Source organism: Cavia porcellus, unplaced genomic scaffold (assembly GCF_034190915.1).
Source record: "Cavia porcellus strain 051 isolate PalLab524CR breed Dunkin Hartley unplaced genomic scaffold, mCavPor4.1 scaffold_4, whole genome shotgun sequence".
NCBI lineage: Eukaryota > Metazoa > Chordata > Mammalia > Rodentia > Caviidae > Cavia > Cavia porcellus.
In genome coordinates, this window is record NW_026947487.1 from 83,368,743 (window position 1) to 83,389,511 (window position 20,769).

The 20,769-nt window shown below is 49.9% G+C and overlaps 1 protein-coding gene across 3 annotated transcripts in view; it reads left to right on the forward strand.

Annotated features, from left to right (window-relative positions):
* The window catches only part of Gnao1 (G protein subunit alpha o1), a 164,363-nt gene that overhangs the window by 124,200 nt on the left and 19,394 nt on the right, over positions 1-20,769 (forward strand). For all 3 annotated transcript variants that reach the window (XM_063247344.1, XM_063247345.1, XM_003471969.5), the window contains exons 4-5: positions 13,258-13,418; positions 18,951-19,079. In XM_063247344.1, coding sequence (XP_063103414.1) covers positions 13,258-13,418; positions 18,951-19,079 — 290 coding nt within the window. The remainder of the gene's footprint in view (positions 1-13,257; positions 13,419-18,950; positions 19,080-20,769) is intronic.

Sequence of the window (20,769 nt, forward strand, 5' to 3'; positions counted from 1 at the left end):
CAGTCAGCCTCAGCAGGTGGAGGCCCCCCAGCGGGCCCTTCCGTGGCTGGCTGGAGGGCCTCCCAAAGCTGTCTGCCAGAGCCCTTCCCTGGGGTGGCACATGCCACCAGTCTGAAATGGGCTGGCATCTCACAGCATCTAATAGCGTGGGTTTACCGAGTCAGAAATTCCTTCCTCCCTTTCAGCCTGTCTGTGTACCCGCAGAAGCCCCTGCCTGGTGCCAGGACAGCCTTAACGCTTCAGGACTCCATGTGTTGACAGAAAGAGAAGGGCCTCAGGCTGAGAACCAGCAACAGGCCACAGGGTCCTGCTAGAATTTAAAAATAGTATTCTGCCTTCATGGTAGTTATTCTTATGGCTATTTTCTATTTTAAATACCTCACACAGATTTCTCATTTACCATAGGACTATGACGCTTATAAAGTACTGAAATGTATCTAGAAAAATAAAAAGTATTAGTCATCAGTTGACGCAGGACTTCAGCAGAAGTTATAAAGGAGTTAGGAAGCAGTGTTTGGGGAAGAATGGTCTTCATGTAGCTTTTCTTTATATATGCATATACAATATATTATGTAAATATAAAATAAAAATTTACTCTGCATATATATGTATATATACACACATACTATATACACAATTATATTAGAATTAAAACCAAGGAAAATTCAAAATGTTTCTTCACTTAAAAATAACTATAAGGCTGAGGCAGGACAATCCCACGTTTGAACTAGCCTGAACTACACTGCAAGGCCCTGTCTCAAAAAATAAAACAAAAGAAAAAAAGCCTATAATAGTTGCCAAGCACAGTGATACACACCTATCATCACAGCAAGGTGGGAGATGGAGGGAAAAGGGTCACTTAAAGCTGCCAGTTAGGGAGCAGCCTGGACACATAGAGAGACCTTGTCTTAAAAAGATGGGAAGGTGTGGAGCTCAGAATGCTTTCCTAGCATGAGTGAGAAGCTAGGTTTCAGTCTCCAGCATCACATACATTCCAACACACATGCACACACACACACAAACACACAAAAGCCATGTAAAAACCCGTTACTCATCCATGTAAATATTTTTTTGAAAAATTATTGTTCTTGTCAAAAATATAGAACATCATTGTTTTATATCTTTGCACATCTCTTGAAAGCCTCACCTAATAGAAGATATCTCAATTACCACGTTTCTGCATTCAAGCTGCTGTAATGTATTTTCGTTGTACAAAAATTTGGCCCTTAGGGCTGGGATTTAGCTCAGCAGCATAAGCACCTGCCTTGCAAGCAGGTGGTCGTGAGTTCGATTCCCGGTACCGATAAAAATGAAAAAGAAAAAAAAAATTTTGGCCCTGTACCAATACATAGTTGAAAAAGGAAGGAGCATTACTAGTCTTTTCAGGAAATTATTCTTTAATGCTCACCAAATTAGAAACGTAGTAATTTCTTAAAAGACGATTGCAATATAGACTCTGATAACTGCCCCAGTGACGCTTTCCTGCCCTGTTACATTGGTCTGTCTTGGCTTGGAATAAATCTCTCCCCCATGCATGACACTGGCACCTCAGTCTGGTCATTTGGAAAATACTGGTTCACCTGAATTACACTGATCTTCCAAATGTTGACATATTTCTGCTATAATATTTTTTAAACTCACATTTGTCAATACCAACACTGATTTTATCAGAAAAGCTTTTAGCCATTGGAATATTATCAGCGTATGATGGGAAATGGAAGTTTTCCACAATTCTGACTTCTGACTTCAAAGCTGGAATGTCATCATTTTGGTAACAGACATGCCGGTGGTTTTCCTTGGAATGATGGGCTTCCCCAGTTCATTTTTTGAAAAAGTGTCTCCCCATGATCCAAGTCTGGATTCCCACTGTTCACCTATTTGCAAGTATTCTTTCAGGTAGAAGTGGTGTCCCATGACCAAAGGGGCCGGCTCAGCAGCAGCTTGGCCTTGCAGGTGACTTTTCTCAGCCAGCCGCCCTCTGGGTTACAGCCCAAGTAGCTCACACATCTCTCCCGTTTCATCCTACAGAGCAGTGAGATGTGCTCTCAATTTCACTACTTTCTTTAAGGACTTTTTTTTCTCATTATGAGTACACAAAAAACAATGGCAGCTTTCGGTTAGGTGCCCAGGCCTTTATGTCCTGCATTTTGTCTATTCTTGCTTTTGCACAAGAAGTATGACTGTTAGCACTGTTACAAAGACAAGTCACATGTTAACACGGCTGTGAGGACTGTTTCCATCTCATGGCTCAGAGGAGACATGCACACACAGAGAGGTTCTGCAGACCAGCCTTTCAGAACCACTCATCTAGCTAACCCCTTCCTTGAGCATCTGGGACACTGAGACCCAGGGTCCCAAGAGCCAGTTAGAGTCCATCATGGCTAGAGATCCACATTTTCTACAATTATGGAAGCAAGATACAATAGTACAAACTACTGTAGGATCAAGTCACGCTGATGAATGGCAGAGGAAATGATGTCCTTGTAAAGGGGTGAGGGACGGGAAAGGGTGTCACTGCATGATCTGGGGAAGATACTAATGTAGCCAAGCCTGTCCTTCTTGGGCTTTGCCCATCCCCACCTCTGCCGTGTGTGGAGTTCCAGCATTCATCTCTTCTCCGTAATTGGGTTGCTAATCTCTCCCAGCCAAGGCAGCCCTAATTAAACTATTCACCATGGCCACTTTGTGTTCCCAAGATTTGAGGTTGGCCATTATCACTTTTCTTTTCCTTTGACTAAGCTCCCTATGGGTAATTTTATTCTGCCCTTGTCATTTCTTAGAAATTTAGTCTATCCAATTTTAGTTCTTTTCTTCTATCTTAGAACATTGAGCTCAGGAGAAAGGAGGGTGAGGGTAGGGAGGGCACCATGAATTTGGAAACTTCTGCCCAGTTCACCTTAAAGTTTGGGGCTGCAGAGTGCCCACTTGGTGGAAAAGATGCCTAGGAGGATGTCTGGCAGGGCTGAGCCCCCAGGGAGAGCAAGGCACCAAGAAGAAATGGCACCACATGAAAGCTTTCCTGAGGGGTAAAGTTTGGAACTTTGGACATACAGCATCCCACTCAGACTTTGAAACCTGAGGTAGTCAGGGGCTTTGGTGACACAAACACACCACTGCCCCAGAGGACCCAGGACACTAATGTTACGGACAGAAATGGGTGGGGCCTCCAGACTGCAGCTCAGTCCCTGCTGCAGCACTTCACACGGACCCATCACGCCTTCTCCCAGCTCCTCACACTGGTCTACACAGAGGTGAGCGGGGTGGAGGACTTACTGCTCAGGACTGGGGACTGTCAGCTCTCTACCCACAAGTGACAACCCAGCAACCCAAGCAGAAGAGAAGCCCCTGGAGGGAGCTGGTAACACAACTTCACACTGTGGAGGTGCCACATGTAGTCTCCCAGGCTTTGCAGGGAAGAGTTTTCATCCTCACAAGCTGCCCACCGTGTCCCACTAGGCTGCCCCGTGACAGCACGGCGTACTGGTTCACACTGTCACAGCAGCCTGCTGGAGAGGCAGCCAGAGAGCCCCTGGGACATCTGTGTGCAGGCGGGATGGCTGTTCTCCGAGGTTCCCACAAATGGGAAAAAAGGTATCTGGCACTGCCCTAGCAATGGTCCTCAGCTTTGGTCTTTGTCCATTCCCTCCTTTAATGACCTCAACTATTCAGAACCTGCAGTAGCAGACCAATGTCTGGACTGTGTCCTAGCTTCTGGGCACCTCTACTTGACCATCTCTCAGGCTGACCACATGCCAGCCCACACACACCTGTTTCTCACCTCAGCCCCATGGCTTCCAACAGGCTTCGGGCTTTGGTAGGGTAGTGCCCACCCCTAGGCTCCCACAGGGAGTGCTCAGCATGTCTGTGGCAAAGGTTTCACCTTGCCTTTGGGCTGGTGTGGCCATACCAGCTATAGGGGCTAACAGATGGTGTTTAGGTGTCCAGTGTGTGAGCCAGTGACCGGGCCTCAGAGGGCCCAGGCCACAGTCACTCCTAGACTTTGAAAAAACGTAGTATGGCAGGAAAAAAAGCTTTTCCCATAGTTAAAACTATGTCCAAGCAGTTGGAAGAACCCATGGTTCGATGGCTGAGAAGGAGTGACCCTTTAGAAGATGAAGAGCCTAAATTCAAACCTTCTCCACTGGAGGTCATCTGCCCTGAAACAGGAACACTCTCAGAGAGCTTCTGACAAACCCTTGAGGAATCCAGGAAGCCAGGCCTCCCTTCTGCACGTAGCTGGAGGTCTCCAGAAAACCTTTCATACCCAGGCCACAGGCCCCTGACAAACTTAAGACCATGAAAGGAAGTCTCAGGGCAGTTCCTCTCCCATGTGCTCAAGGGACGAGGGGGAGGCACACAGTGTGTTCTCTGTAAGCCACTTTGAAAGTTCTTAAGGCCAAGCAAGATCCCACCCAGCACCTGCCACTTAGTAGGAGTATGATGGATAAATGAACAGATGAGTGAAGACAGATGCAGTAAATGAGACAGTGGCTGGGTGGTAGGTCACAGAAGAATGAACAGATCACCAAGTAGACAGCTGCTACAGGGGGCTAGAAGGGCACGAGAGGGCTGGGTAGGTGTGGAGGTGAAAGGATGAATGGGTGCACACAGTGGCTGCTGATAAAGAGGATGTCATGGTGGGGGTAGCTCCGTGGGTGAATGCAGGAAGTTGATGGGTACGTGTCCCAAGTAGGTGGTACCGGGGCATGAGGAGGGCTGGCTGAGGAGGGGCAGGTAGGTTTGAAAGAAAGGAGTAGGAGGATGGTTGACCTAACTGGGGAAGAAAGGCAAGGTTAGAAAGGCGCCAAGTTCTCAGCTTTGTTGTACAGTCTTTTGGGAGAACAAGAAGAATCCATTTCCTAAAACAAGTGGACCCCCTTGGGCTCCATGGCCCTAGAGATCCTAGGAGTTTGCAGCATACTGTAGGCACAGGCCTTGCCTGGACTCCTCAGCCAACATGAGGAAAGAGCCCCAAGCATGCCTGATCCCAGCCATAAAATGTCTGTAGCATCCATTACTGGCACTGCCAAAGACATGGCACAGAGATTTAATGTGGCCCTGGGTGTTGAGTAGTTAACACTTCCACGGAAAATGTGATTAGGATGTGAAGTACTAGCCCAGAGCCAAAAGAGCCGTGGCCTGCCTGAGGCCTGAAGGCCTGGGCCTCTCTTTCCACCACAGCCCCCACTGTACTGAGCAGAGCAGAAGGGAATGGGCTGTGCTGTGTAAGAGAGAACACAACTGTGTTTCTTCAAGTGTGCAGGCCTGGATCAGTAAGTCTGCCAGTTCCCAAGTGTCCAGGCTGACCCTGCTGTTACTCTCCACCTGCCGTGCTGAGCTGGGACCTCCACAGCTGGGATCACTCTCCCCTTTTCCCTGAGGAGCCCCAGGAAGTCTGGCCATGGCCAATGGCTTGGTCTCTGATTTACTATGTCCCTCTGCCATTCTTCCTGCCTTCTACTGGGTTCAGGGACAGCTACAGCACAGGGACCAGGTTGGAGGAACTCAGGGAGCCTTTCTTGATAAGTGGAGAACTGGAGTGTGAGTGTGTGTGTGTGTCTGTGTGTATGTGTGTGAGTGAGAGAGAGAGTGTGTGTGTTGCCCTCAAAGATTAGAGATGGAGGACAACTCTGAACGCTCCAAAGCAGCTCCTCAGATAGAAGGGGTTATTATTATAATTACTATGATTATTGTTATCAAGATTATCATGCCTGCCTAGAAAGTCTTGCACAAAGCAGGATTATTTTATGTCAGCTTGTTGTTTGTATCTAAGGCGCTTCATCTTTGTTCATAATAACTAGCATTTGCAGGATTCTTTCATGTTGCCAAGCTGCGTCGCTTCTCAGCCCATCTCATCTGCACAGACGGCTCTGTGCACGAGGAGCCGATGGCAGAGCAGAGACCTCGAGCCAGTGAGTGGGCTGTCCAAGGCCAGGCTTTGAACCTGGTCACCTGTGCACAATCCCCGTTCGTTCCCCCGCCATATCCTTTGTATCTCATCTCTTGAGAAACAAAGTGTCCTTGTCATTCTCTGGCTCCCAACCTCTCTGCCACCAAGTTGACACTGCCTTAAAAGAAGGGAAAGGTTTTGAAGACCCAGGAGTTAGAAGTGCAAATAGTGAGCACACACAAAGAAAGATTGGCCACCACTGCCACTGCCACCCTGGGTGTAGCATAGAACAGCAGGGATCAGCTGTATCCCTTGGGTACCAGGGCAGGAAAAATTGGTGTTGGGGGCCTGTCTGTGCCCAGCAGGTGGCGGTGGGTGGACAAAGCTCTCACAGGGCTCTGGGATTCACTGCCCCTCCTCTCAGAATGGTTTCTGGCTCCAGGACCAGCTGGCTGACTGGAGCAGCACCCCTCACTGCAGGATGCCAGCGAGCTGTCAAACTGGTTGTCACCTGAATCTCAGGGTTGCTTCCCACGCACACTCCTGATCTGCCCCCAGCAGCACATGTTCTCGTGGCAGGAAGCCCCTGGGCTGTGTAGCACAGCGAGGGCTGCGCCTGGATCCCACACCCTGGATACACTGCTCCTCACAGTGACAGAGGGCAGGCCATTGCAGAGGTCACCCTGTGAGGAGCTCCCTGCACTTCCATACAGGAGATGGCCCCTGGCCCTGTCTCCACCTGCCCTTTCCTCTCCCTGCCCACCACTCTTGCCTGCTGCTCCTGGTTGCAGGACACAGATTTGCACAAGGGGTTCTCCAGAGTCCCTGGGGTCCCCCATAAGTACCTCACTTTCACCTTGAGTGCATCAGGTTATTTATATGTTGGCACTACTAGAAAGATATTATTTAAATGGAACATGAGAATGAAAAAGAATGCTGATGCTGTTTTCAGTCATTACAGTGGAAAAGAGTCATGCAGGTTACCTCAGGAAGTTACAAGCTGTCCTAGCCCCCAATCCCCAGCCCACCAGAGCAGCTCTGGTCTACTGTTCACATTCAGATCGTGAGGATGGGCAGATTGGCTCTTCACCTTTGCACACTCCCAGCAGCTCAAGAGACAGGCAGGGAGTGCCCACTGAGTGGGATCCAGCACAGCTGCCATCGTTGGCATTCTGAGGGTTCCTGGGTTGCTTGGCATCCTCCTGAAGGATCCAAGGATGCTGTCATCCCCAGGGAGGCCCAGGACTCTGAGCCTCAGAAAGACTAAGGCCTTTCTCAGAGTCCAGTCCAGAAGCAGTCTGGGTGGCTCTTGAGCTGATCTCATGCTCCTCATCTGGTCTCAAGCTCACAGAGCAGGACTTGAAGTGCCGGGAGGAAGCAGACAGATGAAACCATTGAAGGAGGCCTCCAGGGGGCATAAAAGGCCTGTGAGTGGGAGTTAAGGTGGTCACTCCAGCAGGCAAACAATGATGGGTTTGGGGGCCTCTTGGCTCTAAGCAACTGCCAGGCCTGCACATCTAAGGAAGTATAATTGTGTTCTCTGTCCTACGGGCGCCCCCTACCTTCCACTCTGTAGCTGGACCTCATGGCAGTAGGAGCAGTGGTGGATAGAGGGGATATTCCCTTGCTTCCTGTCCAGACATAAGAACCATAGAGTCCACTGAGTCCCAGTGGACTGTCTCTAATGTCCAGCCCATGGGCAATGCCCATGACATATCCAGTGTCATGCCAGTCTCATGGAAGGAGAGGGCCACTCACATGGGAGACAGTACCAAACATAGACTGAGCACCCAGGGCATGGTCCAGACAGTATGATGGAAGGAGACCCAGACACCAGAAGCACCGTTAGACTGCAGCGGTGGGAGCCTCGCTGGAGGAGGCAGGCCTGGCACCAGCCTGGGGGGACCAGAACATCAAACAGGGCTTTGGGCACAAATGCAAACATAAACAAAACAAATAATATATCTTCAACTAGATTTTAAAAGTTAGAAGACTGATCAACTGAAATAACCAGAAAGTACAGAGATACAAGTGGCTGCAGGCATCGCTGGATCCAGGCGTTGCCTGTTTCTATCACTGGTATCGCCCTCTTAGCCCTACTTGCCTTAATGACAGCCCCACACTTGGATGGGCCTTCCCTTTGAGAATCTAATAGTTCCTACAACTGTCTTCAAGCTGGTTGGGGTGATGGGACTAGTTGTTATCTAATGTGACCAATACAGACTCTTTGTCCACCTCAAACTGTTCACAGGCCTGCGGGATGGATTAGTCAACACTAAAGCTTGTGTGGCCCTCAGAATCAAGGACAGGGTCATCCCCACCCAGACTACTCAGACTGGCTCAGAGAAGGGCACATTCCTTCTGAGCAGCCGGAGCTCACTGCTTGAGGAAGCGGAGATGGAAGTAGAGAAAATCACCCAGCAGAAAGGGCCTCAGTGGAGGGGAGGGACAGGCCCCCCGTGGCCACTGCCTTGCAGCTAGGCCCTGCCTGGGAAGGAGCAGGCAGCGAGCTTCCTAGAGGGCTTAGCACCAGCAGCCTCCACCAGAAACCTCCCAAGGGTCAGACCTGCTGCTGTCTTCATCTGCTCCCATTCCTGTGACAGGTGACCCCAAATGAGAGATAAACAACTGGACTCTTATTTCTCAGTTTGGAGGCTCAGACAGTGCAGAATCAATGTGCAGCACATCCTCTGGGTAAGGCAGCTGGCTTCTTGCTGTATTTTCACATGGCAGAAAGAGTCTCTCTCTGCCATCCCGTGTAAGGGCACTAATCCCATTCTTGAGAGCTTCATCTTTCTCACTTCCTAAAGGCCCATCTCTTAATATAGTCACCCAGGGGTTAACTTTCAGCATATGAGTTTAGGCAGACTCAAATCTCCAGACCGTGCTTCCTGGTGAGCCTGCCCTGAGGACATACATGTGTTTTCATCATTCCTCGTGTTGTTTGGACACCTGGGTACTCTGACCAGCAGGAAGTGTCAGTGCCACATAGTGGACAGAAAGGTGCTGAAAAACACACCACACCTCTGGCCTCAGAGAAGCCCTGGACCGGAAGTTCAGGCCCAGTTTGAGCCCTGTTCCCAGGCCCCTGAAGATACACAAAGACTCTGGCTCTGTTAATTGCTTGTTACACTTGATACCCACTGGATTAGGCTAGCCTGCAGCCTCCACAAGCCTCCAGGGCACATCAGCAAACCCCTGCTTGGTCCTGCCTTCTTACCCTTCTCCCTGCCAGTCTCTTGCCGTCTGAGCTGCACTAATATGTCCTGAGCTCTGGCCCCTGGTGGCCAGGTCTTGTCTGAGATGAGGTAGATCTGTTGGCCATAGCACAGGACACATTGGAGACATGCCTGATATTAAAATACCAGATGTCATCAGGCATGGTGGCACACACTTGTAATCCTAGTACTCGGGAGGCTGAGACAAGAGGACCATCATGAGTTTGAGGCCAGGCTGAGCTACATATTGAGTTCAAGGCCAGCCTAAACTCTAAAGCAAGACCCTGCCTAAAAAACAAAACAAAACAAAATACCAGATGTCCTTCATCCCACAATCTTTGATAAACACCTACGCTGGGTGTGAGACCCGAGGCACCGTGAGAAATCAGGAAAGCAGTGCTGCCCTGAGGGATAGGAACTCCCCACACCACCTCCGAGGGTGGAGGTGCTGCATGGATGGAGTGCCGCAAGCCTTGTTTGAGGAGCAGAAAGAAGGGGAGCAGGGGCCTCTGAGGACAGAGAGGTGGGTGGGAGTTCTCTAGTCCACAGTGAGGAGTTTGGAATTTAGGGATGATGGGAAACTATTCAAGGAGCTTCAATGGGGAGATGAAGTTTGACTATGAATGTTAGAGACACTAAAAATAGTGGATTAAATAAGACAGAAATTTAAGTGTTAAAAATGCACTCAATGACTTCAGGTAGTATGGAATTTCCACAGGACCTAGGCTGATTTTAGGTCACTGCTCCACTATCCCCTGGGTGAACTCATCTGATCAAAGTTGCCTGCCACAGCTCCAACCATCACATCCCAGTTCTGGGCATTAGGAAGGAGTAAGTGAGAGAAAAAGAGTGGCCTTTCTCTTTAAAATTACATTCCCAAATACCTCTCCATAGTTCAGCTTATTTCTCATTGCATATAACTTGTCATGTGGTTACATCTAACAGCAAGCAAAAGTAGGAAATGCAGCCTGTTAGTTGGATGTCATTGTACACAGCCAGCAAATAATTGGGGACTTTTTTCTAAAAACTGGGAGAGTTGATGCCAGGAGAAAACTAAGGGTCTCTTGCTGTGTGGTGCACAGACTGGAGAGAAGCAAGGTGCAACAGGGCAGCGGGAAGGAAGCAGGGCTTGAGGAGCTGAGTTCAGGCAGTTGGGCCAGGGGTGGTGTCGTGAGGATACTGAGCTGGGGAAGATGAGGCAGGAACAGAAAGGCGGTGGAGGAGTTGCAGCACAGGACCCCCCTGCCCCAGCGCACCTCGGGGAGGAAAGAAACTGCGAGGAAGACTAGACCCTTGGCTCTCCGTGGAAGCATCCCAGGAAGTCACCTCTTGGGCTGTCTCCAAGCTGTGATCCATCTTACTACAATGGAACCATAACCTTCATGTCATGCATGGAGGAACAAACATGGGGCACAAGGTAGTGCTGTGGGGGGTCCTCTGTTTTCTACCTACAGTGCCCCATGTATCCTTGGTGCGTAGTGTGGTGTGGCCCTGAGCACTCAGACTAGAGTGGGCTTCTCTTACTTGACAGAGAGTCAGGCCTAGATTGCCCTCCTGACTCCCCAGGCCTGCTCTGCATGGGTCACTTCACACATCTGCAGAAACCATGGGGATGAGGCAGAGGAAAGGAAGTTTGGTAAATCATGGCTTACATCACAGGTAGGAAGCCCAAGCCCTGAGGGCAGCCCTGCTGAGGAGCTGGAGCGGACTGGGGCCCTGACTCACAGGCCTCGAGGTGTTGAACTGTTTTTAGCCAAAGGTGGAGGTGCCACTCCTGCTCACCCACTCACCCCTCCCTGTGTCATCATTACCTACCCAGGCTTCAGGCCAGCTTTCCAGGTCACTACTACCAGGGGACTCCCAGCAGCCCAGGTTTCCTGGTACCTCTGTACCATGAGGGTGGCTTGGGACCAAGGGCCAGGGTGGTTGACTGGGTTTGAATCAGCATTGCGGTCTTGGCTTTTCAGCCCTCATGTCAGTGGTCACTTCCTTCATGGGGCAGCTTCAAGAACTTTCCTGCCAGCCTTCTGCAGTACATAGTCTGACGTGTAAATAACCACTTAGCCAGACAGTGCAGTTCTGGAAAAGTCTCCGAGAAGGCTTTGGCCCTACATAGTTTTGTGTAGAATCTTTCATTGGCCCCAAACCTTCCAGGTGCTGACCTGGTTTTCTTTGTTTCTCCCACCCTAAAGGAGGCCTGCAGACTTTCAAGGCCCCCTCCACACACACACACACACCACTCACTGGGCAGTCCATCTCTTCTGCCTTCCCTGGAGAGGTAGGGTTAAAATGACTCACTGCAGAGTAACCACTCGGTAATCACAGTCACAGCCATGAATAAAACACCCCAACTCGGGAGGACCTGGGAAGTCATAGAAACACGAGCCTACTGTGCCCTTCCCCCAGGCCAACATGGGCTGAGCCCTACTGGAAAAGTAGCTGGAGGAAGAACCAGGAACTGCTGGATACCCACGTTGGATCTGTCCCTCCAGTGCCCTATGTCTTGTTGAGTGTAGACATGAGACAAACTTAAAAGGATATATCTCCAGAGTTACTTGATACGACTAAGACATGTGTCTCCCAACCCATGGAGAAGCCTCTAAGCCTCTAACACAGCTACCAGAGAGAAACAGGAAAGTGTCAAGGTATTCTGGTCCTGAGCTTGGGTTCTTTCATCCTCTCTGTGGCTCCTAGGGATTAGTTACTGCCATTTGCACACAAAGGCCATGGAGTGAGTGACTACTGCATTGTTAGCTGTTGCCACACCCGTGCCATGGAGCAAGCCTCCTCTGTACCCAACCATTTCATTCGTTCAGCTGAGGATCAGAGATCCAGGACGGCCTCAGCTCTACATGGCACAAAGTAGCTCTTCTTCCCCGGAGGAATGAGATCCAGGGTGCATTCAAGGTAACCATAGAGGTCCACAGGGGACTAGCAATCGTGCAAGGCTTTAGGAACTTGCACACTGCTGCTCCTACATCATTCTCTGGGCCAAAAAAAGCCCTGAGCCAAGTCCCAGTACAGAAAATATATTCTGCATAGGGGAGGAGCTGGAAGTCTGCAGGGCAGAGGACCCAGATCAAGCAGGTACAGACGTGGCCCACCCAGCAGCTCTGAGGCTTCCTCTTGAGGTGCCTGTGAAGCTCTAAGGAAGTGGAGTGTGTGCACACAAGGTCCTTTGTAAACTCTAAAACACCCTCTGCATGTGCTGTCTGTGCTAAAGATCCCGTCATGTGACTTGATTTCTCTAGGAGCCTGCTGAGCTATCACTGCATTCCTGATTTGGAGATGACACATCCTTGATTGTAATCACTAAAAATGGATGACACATTTGTTGTCCCAAGAATTACATAGTACTTTCTACTCATGTCCAGGGGAATCTCAGCCTAGTCCTGTGTGCTTTAAGCAAATTCAGCTCCACCCCCTCAGATGAGGAGGAGGGAAAGGAGGCTGGAGGAGAGGCTCCCAATCTCAGTATCTTTCCCTTTCCCTTTCCATTGTATAACCAGGCCTGGGCTTCCTGGTAACCACAGGTCACAAACACATAAATAAAAATCAACTCAAAGAGGTTTTAGCTTAAGGGCCTAAATTAATTTTTTTTTTTTTTGAGACTAGTCTTGCTGGGTAGCTCAGGCTGACCTTATACTCATTATGTAGTCTAAACTGGCCTCGAACTCATGCCAGTCCTCCTGCATCAGCCTCCTAAGTGCTGGGATTATAGGCATGAGCCTACAAATTCTTGAGATTTAGACACCTCCACTGGGGTGAAAGTCCTCAACCAACCATAATTCTCAAGTAATCAGAAATGTGCCCCCAGCTGGGGTAAAATAATATAGGAGATTGCAATACTAGCCAAAAATACTGATTTTAATTTTTTCTCCCAAATACTGGTACAAAACCCCAGTATTCAAAACACAGGAAAGAAGAGCTGCCCCCGTTGAGCAGCAGAGTGGGGAGCAGAGCCCTGCACACCATGCTGCTTGAGAGGTTACATTGGACAGAAGGCCTGAGAGGCCCTGATGTCCCATGCACAACCCGGATTGGGCCCCTCCCGAGCAAGCTGGCACTCTGGCCAGCTCATTGTGCCACAGACCTGACTAGACAGAGCCCCATGAAGCCTCAGAGCCTGGTGTCCCTCTCTCTTTTTAGGCTGATGCCAAGATGGTGTGCGACGTGGTGAGTCGCATGGAAGATACCGAGCCCTTCTCTGCTGAGCTGCTTTCTGCCATGATGCGACTCTGGGGTGACTCAGGAATCCAAGAGTGCTTCAACCGGTCTCGGGAATATCAGCTCAATGATTCTGCCAAATAGTGAGTGTCTCCTGCAGGTGGGAGGCCTGGAGCTGGGTGGGAGGGGTGAGGACTGGTGGGGCCATTCCTACCACTGAGGCCAAGCATCAGGACAAGCAGGGGCTTTTCTTCCTGCCCCCCAGGATAAGGAGGCCTAGGAAAGGAGAGGGCAAGAAAGACAACCAAACAGGAAAATCCCCTCTCCAAGGACCAGGACTTGTCACCTACTTGTCCTGAACTATACCTGTACCCAGAATGAAGGTAGCAGAGTTTGTTTTTTGTTTTTTTTTTTCTTTGAGAGTCCTTAACCACATAATTACAAACCAAGGTCCAGATAGGCAAAACATAACTCAAATGGTATTGTTTTGTTTTACTTTGGAGAAAATAATAAACTTTTAAAACTGGAGATTTAGTTCAGTGGTAGCATGTGCAAAGCCCGGGGTTTTAATCTCCAAACACAAATGCACCACAAAATAGATAAGGTATCTTAATAAACTCTAACTTTAAAATTAAAAATAAGCAGTAAGTGTCAGACATAGTGACCTACACCTGTAATCCCAGCACTCTGCGAGTCTGAGGCAGGAGAATCACAAGTTCAAGCCCAGCCTGGACAACTTTATGACTTAGTAAGACCTTCTCTCAGAGTGAAAAAAAGGGGGGAAGGGGCTGGAGAGGTAGCTCAGTATGGAGGCCTGGAGTCAGTCCCCAATATCACAGAAAGCACCAGAAAGGAGGGAGGGGGCATCATTCAATAAACAGAATGGTCAGATACCCCTTATTATTATGTCATAACTAAATAAAGAGGAGAGATTGGGAGAGAAGAAGTGCTGGAGAAGAGTAGAGGAAGTAGAAAAGTGGTAAAAAGCCAGAGCAGGTGAGAAGAGCTAGAAGAGAAAGGCAGAGAAAAGGCCTCAGGGCCCTGCAGAGCCACCCAGAAAGCCGGTGACTGCTGGACATCCTCACTGTTACTGCCTGCAGCCCCTAGATCAGCGTGTCCACAGACTGGAGGCTCCTGAGATGGGATGTCTTCTGCAATGCAGGGGCTAGGATTGCTTGCATCTTGGTGCCCAAGAAAGAGCCCCACCTTTGTAATCTGGTTCCCAGGCTTTCAGTGGGGGCTTACATCCAGCAGCTCCAGGGCATTAACCCACTTTATGGGCTCTAATTCAGCCACTGCCACCAGTGCTTCTCAGCTGGAGCCATTTTGCCCACAACATTCAGCAATATCTAGAGGCATTTTTCGTTGTTACCATTTTGCTAGTGCTCATGGCATCTACTGGGTAGAGGCCAGGGATACTGCTAAACTGCTCTCCTCTGAGGTAGGTACCAACAAAGAAATACTTGGCCCAAGACATTAATAGTGAAGACATGAAGAGGCCCCTTGCTGATGTTCCCAGGCTGAGCCAATGGAAAGGCATTCAAAAATGGGCAGTGGGGTGTTTTCAGTGGTGGTGATGACAGCTGACAGACTGGGGCTTCCAGTAAGGCTAAGAACATCTTCCCAGTCTGCACACCTAGACTGCCCACCAGGCAAATACCTAAATCCTTTGAATCCCAAGGGATGGCCACACTGGCCCAGACTCTGGTGAACCTTGGTGGGAAAGGACCCAAGGCACACTCAATTCACAGAGCCAGAGCCAGGCCTCCCAAGAACTCAGGAAGCCAGAGAGTGTCCCTTTCACCTGGGCGGTCCTCAGAGCCTGAGAAGCCTCCTTCCTTCTCTTCTTGCCCACCCACACTCAGAGGGACAGCAGGACCCTCAGGGGCAGCTCCAGCTGGCCACTGATGGCCCATCAAATCATGCTCTTCACTTACATTTTTACCTACTGCATTAATTATAAAATGAACACATTTCAAAAACTTTCATTCATTTATTTATTTATTTTTGGTATCGGGGATCAAATTCTTGCCAGGCAGGCACTTACACCTCTGCGCTAAATCCCCAGCCCCTCAAAAACAGTTTTTAAACAATAGATAGGAGTATAAAATATGGAGTAATCTGTCCTTCCAAAGCCTGTCCCCTCTACTGTTAATTATTCCACTTTCTTGTCCCAGTGGTGACAAGAAAAAAATCCATCTTCCGACTTTAAGTAGAATATTCCCTGACCCCCACTGAGGACTATAAGAAATTCAGCTCACCTTACTTCTTCTATCCCTTTCCACATCCGCCTCCAGTTTTTTCCTAGTTACAGAATTATTTTTAGTTGTTTCGGTGGGTATCATTACAATTTTAAATAAGAAACTCAAGTCAGTATTTGTCAGCTCCCCAAGTAAACCTGAGGAAATTCACCTCCCCTTCATATTCTTTCTCTCTGTCTTCCTCCTTCTCTCAGTCTCTCCCTCTCTCTCTCTGTCTCTGTCTCTGGTCTCTCTCCCATCTCTGCCTCCTTCCACGTTTCCCCTGCCAGGATTTCCGCTATGTCTCCTGGCTTCCTCTCTGGGACAGGATGGCACAGCACATAAGAGAGGACACACAGACCGTAAGGGTCAGAAGGGCCTTAGATACCTTGTAGTCCAGGACTCTGGTATTGTTTTAGCAGTTAAATCTCATCTTCTCACAAAACCCTAGGCCCAGTATATAAAACAGATAAAAGGAAGTGTGTTGTGATAGAAACCAGAGGGAGGTCTCACAGGCTGTCCACACTGTTGACACCTAAAGCCCCAGGCACCACATACCCGGAGCCCTGCTCACCAAGGTGAGGGCCCAGGGCTCAGAGGGCAAAGGGACGAAGTCTGTGTTGTCTGTTGCTCCTGAGCTATTTCCACTCTCCGTGTGCGTGTGTCTACACTTCTGTGAACAACAGCTGGCTCTGCCCTCAGAATAAGCAGGTCCAACAACCCAGAAGGCCTGCCTGTGCCCAGCCAGGAATGGGAAAAGGTTCCGTGCCTTGCTTGGATTTGGTTTTCCCAGAATTGGTCCCCACTGAATGATCCCTGATGGCCTCTTCCACCTGCCAAGCCAGCTTGTGGCCTCTCAGGCCCTAGGCCTCCTCCTGCAGCTCCTGCTCTCTGGACACTGGCCTCAGCTCTTCACTGGCCACCCTCATGCTTCCTGCCCATCTCTCCTGGAGGCCCAAGCTCTGACCTCAAACCTCTTCCTGCCAAAACCCAGTGCCTGGGCAATCTCCAGTCCCACATGGTTTTAAATTCCTTGCACACCTGGACCGCTTTCAAATGGACACTGCAGGTCAGCCCTTTCTCTTGACTTCTGCCTCTGTGGTGTCCATCTGGACATTCAGACAAACCTCAAATTAAAACGAGGCTGTGGAACTCCTGCATCCACCCTCCCCAAGGGCTGCTGCCTCCCGCCTCCCTCCCATCAACTGAGTCTTCACTGTCACAATGAGGCATTTGAGGCTCTTCCTCTCATATGTGGCTTATCAGATACATCCTGAAGTACCTGCCTGCAATCATCTCTCACCTGGCTGATGGCAGCACCCCGCCCCCCAGCAAACTCCACCAGGGCCAGCAGAGCCATGGTGCCAGCAACCTTCCCAGGGCTCCCCTCACACCCAGAGCAAAGCTTGGGTCCTTACCGAAACCCAAGGGCCTGCATGCTGCACCCACCCTGCTTGCTGCTGTCCACTGCGGTCTGTCCAGTCCTGCCCCAGGCTCCCTGCCTGCCGCTCCTGCTGTGTGTGCTTCCTGCCTCACTACTCCCTGCCTGTGCGAGCTCGCCCTCCACTCTCTTACCCCATCAGGCTTCCAGTCCAGAACCTTCCTTCCCCATCCCGCCTGCCGGCCTTCCAGACTGCCGCCTGCTGCTTTCCTCTGGCACTTGCTTCTGCCCTTGCTCATATGTGCACACACATTAGTGCACTGGCATCTGTGTCAGCCGTTGCCCACCCTGACATGTGGGGCAGTGGGCAGGGAGGATGCGCGGCAGGTTTACATTCATCCCACTTTCCTGCCTTCCCGTTACCATCTTGTGTGTAACATGCAGTTGCCAGGTCATGTGTCCAAAGGAGGTTTACCTGGCTGGGATGCAAAGGGCAAGACCAGGGGTCCTCAGGTCCAGCGTCCAGCAGGAGGGAGAGCAGAATCAAGCAGATCAGAGCAGCCTGTAAGCAGAAGCACAGGAGCAGCCTCAGATCCCTGGCCCTCCCACCCCACCAAGCCTTCCCCAAGAGCAGTCAGACTCCCAAGAAGAGGCACTGGGAAGAGTGTTGATTCCAGAGGCCTGGTCCCAGCACCCTGTGTGGTTGCTGAGCGCCTCTCCCATCCCTCTCCTCTTCCCAGAGCATCCACTGGAAAGCAACAAACAGATCCCTTGGTAAATAAGAAGGAACTGTGGAAAAGCAGATAGATGCCCAGGGCCTCTCAAAGGGGACTAAGCCCTAAGAATGAAGATGCTGGAGCCAAGCATCCAGGTCAGGCCATGTACACAGTCCTTACTTGCATTGAGCCTCGGCTTTCTAATTATAAAACAGTAAGTACACTTGATACAGGGAAATCGAGGCTGGAGTGTGCTCACATGTGAAGAATAAACCAGCTGGGTATGGTAACACAGAGCTGTAATCCCAGCAATCTAGGAGACTGAGACAGGTTAATTGCCATGTTTGAGCCTTGCCAAGAGAAGCAATTTAGCCAGTCGGTAAGACTGTGTCTCAGATTTTAAGAGAAGTCAGTCACACAAGCGCAAGTGTCACATGTTTGTGTTATATGAAAAATACAAAAGCATAAATGTGTAAATAAAGAGCAAAACAGAAAGATAAATAGGAAGTAGGAAGAAGTTCAAATAGCTCCCTAAGTTACATATTTTGGTGTTTCAAAAATATTTTAATATATATGCTAATCCATTTCCTTTATACTATTTGCTTATCTTAGATCACTGAAAAGGTGGTTTTGTGTTATTATCGGTTTCTTTTTTGTAAGAATATTTTTGGCATATGTCTTACACTCTGATGATGGCAACACACAGTGTTACTAACTTGTTAATCTCATTATTTTGTCATGAAATTTAATTTTTTTCATAAAGTAAAAAAGAGGCTGAGGATGTAACTCAGTGCAGAGGCCCTGGGTTCAGCTCTGAATACCACTAGATAAATAAATAAACAAACCTAACTGTTGGCCATTATTATTTTTAACATAAAGAAAGAGAAGCTAGGTGTGGTAGTTTACGCCTGTAATCCCAGCACTTGAGAGGCTGAGGCAGGAGTGTCACTACAAGTTTGTAGCCAGCCTATGCGTAGAGACCCTCAAAACAACTACATAGAGACTCTGTCTCAAAAAATAAATAAATAAATAAAAATAAGTACAAATAAAATGAAGAAATAAAAATAGAAAAGACAGGATGGTGTTATAAACATGGCAGTCCCACATAGGGATATTTTCTCTGTGTGCCTCAGGCTGTGCCTTTGGGTCTGAATGACAGGTTCTTTGAGACCTTGAGGTGGGGACCTTCTGGTCCTTCTGCCTTGATTGTCCCCATACCCCTGGCTGGCCCCTCCAGTCACCTGTGAGGACCCCAGCTGATACTGGACTCTGGGGGTAAGTGGCTGTGCAAGGCCAGAGGGGCCTGGTTCATGGTGCCTTGCATGTTGCCCTCCCCAGCTACCTGGACAGCCTGGATCGGATTGGGGCCGGCGACTACCAGCCCACCGAGCAGGACATCCTCCGAACCAGGGTCAAAACCACTGGCATCGTAGAAACCCACTTCACATTCAAGAACCTCCACTTCAGGTGAGGCCCGGGGAGACTGCCAGCCATGGTAAGGGCGATGGGGAGATGGAGACACCCAAGACAGCCTTGTCCATGTGGTGCAACCAGATAGCAGCACCCCGCCTCAGAGCTGGAGGATTGGGTCTTGTCTGTGTGTGTGTTTTCTGCCACCTTCAAGGTGAGACGACCAAGGGAGCTTCTTGGAAAAGGAGTCATGAAATGAGACTGTGAGGAAAGGGAGGGTTTGGATGGAAAAGGAAGGGAGACTCCTCCCTGAAGTGACTTCTGAGGAGGAAGAGGTGCTGAGTAAGCCCAAGAGATACAAGTGAGATCCGGAGGACCCAGGACAGCTTGGAGCAGTAGGGGCTGTGAGAATAGTGCACCCCGCTCCCAGGATATAGGGGGAAGCTGAGGTCACAGGCCCAGACACAGTGCCGAGCGGTGAGGGCATATTTCTCAAGCCTGCTGGAGGACTGTGTCTCCCTGGTAACCTCCGAGACCTGAGGCCTGGCAGCCCCTGCCCTGCCTTCCAGGCATGGTTTCTGGGTGTCAGGTGGAACAGGGAAAGATGCCAGGAAGGAAGAGAGGGCCAGGAGCTCTGGCCAGTGGACAGGTGTAAATGCTGTTTCCTGGCTCCCTGTTCCTCCTGGCCAGGCAGAGGGGCTGAGGCTCTACATTCCAATCCATAGGCCCAGCAGGCAAGCCTCTCTACAGGACTGTGGAGCAACTCTGGGTCTCTAAGGCCTGGGCCACTGGGGTGGGCAGTGTGGCCCCTGAGGGCCTCTCTTGCCTTCCAGTCACCTCAGCCTCTCCTGCTCATGCATGAGGTACAAGATGGTGACCTCATCTCAGCCCTCACATTCTGGAAAGGCCACAGAGACCACTGGCCAGCCACCCTGTGTTTCAGACAGGGAGGTGGGACCCACCGGAGGCAGTGGTAGGATGAGATCTAGACCCGTTTCCTTACAGCGTACCTGCTCTGCTGTCTGCCTGTAATTGCCATCTTCTGTCTGGAGCCACAGGGTACCTGTCTCCAGGGCCCAGGCCCACCCACACTGAGATGTGTGCCAGTGGGCTTCCCAGTCCCAGTAGGCTTCAAGGATCCTTGTGCAGAGGATCAAGGTGTGAAACTGATCCCTTACCACAGGACCCGTGTCCTGTCTTGCCCAGTCTCCTCCTTGAACCCCTCTTAGTGGAGACTGAGCCAGGAGAAGCCTGGAGCTAGTCTACTAGAGAGGGGGTGCAGAGCATAGGAAGCCTGAGTTCGACCCTAGCTCCACCATGCCCACACCAGGGCCTTGGGCACAATCTTGGCACCTTGGTACCTCCTTTTTTCCACTTAGAACGTGACAATTCCTGCCCATCTTCCTCCTGTTTAAATTTAGAGTTTATCCAGAGTACACACACAAGAACAGAATGCCAGTGTTAGTGTGACAGGGAGATCTCACAGAGGCACTCCTTGGGGACTACTGAGATTGCTCCATTAGTAATATTCATCACATGGAGTGACACAATTTTGAGTTACCCTGTATGAGCACAGCCATTCTTGGGATAAACTCCAAGACCAGTCATGGCTGCCTCTGTCCCCAGAATGGCACAGTGACAGATCTCCCTGTCTGTCTGTCTGTCTGTCTGTCTGTCAGCACCTGAAATAGGGGCCACTTGTGAGGCACTGGATACTATGTCCATCCCTGAGCACACTCACAGATGA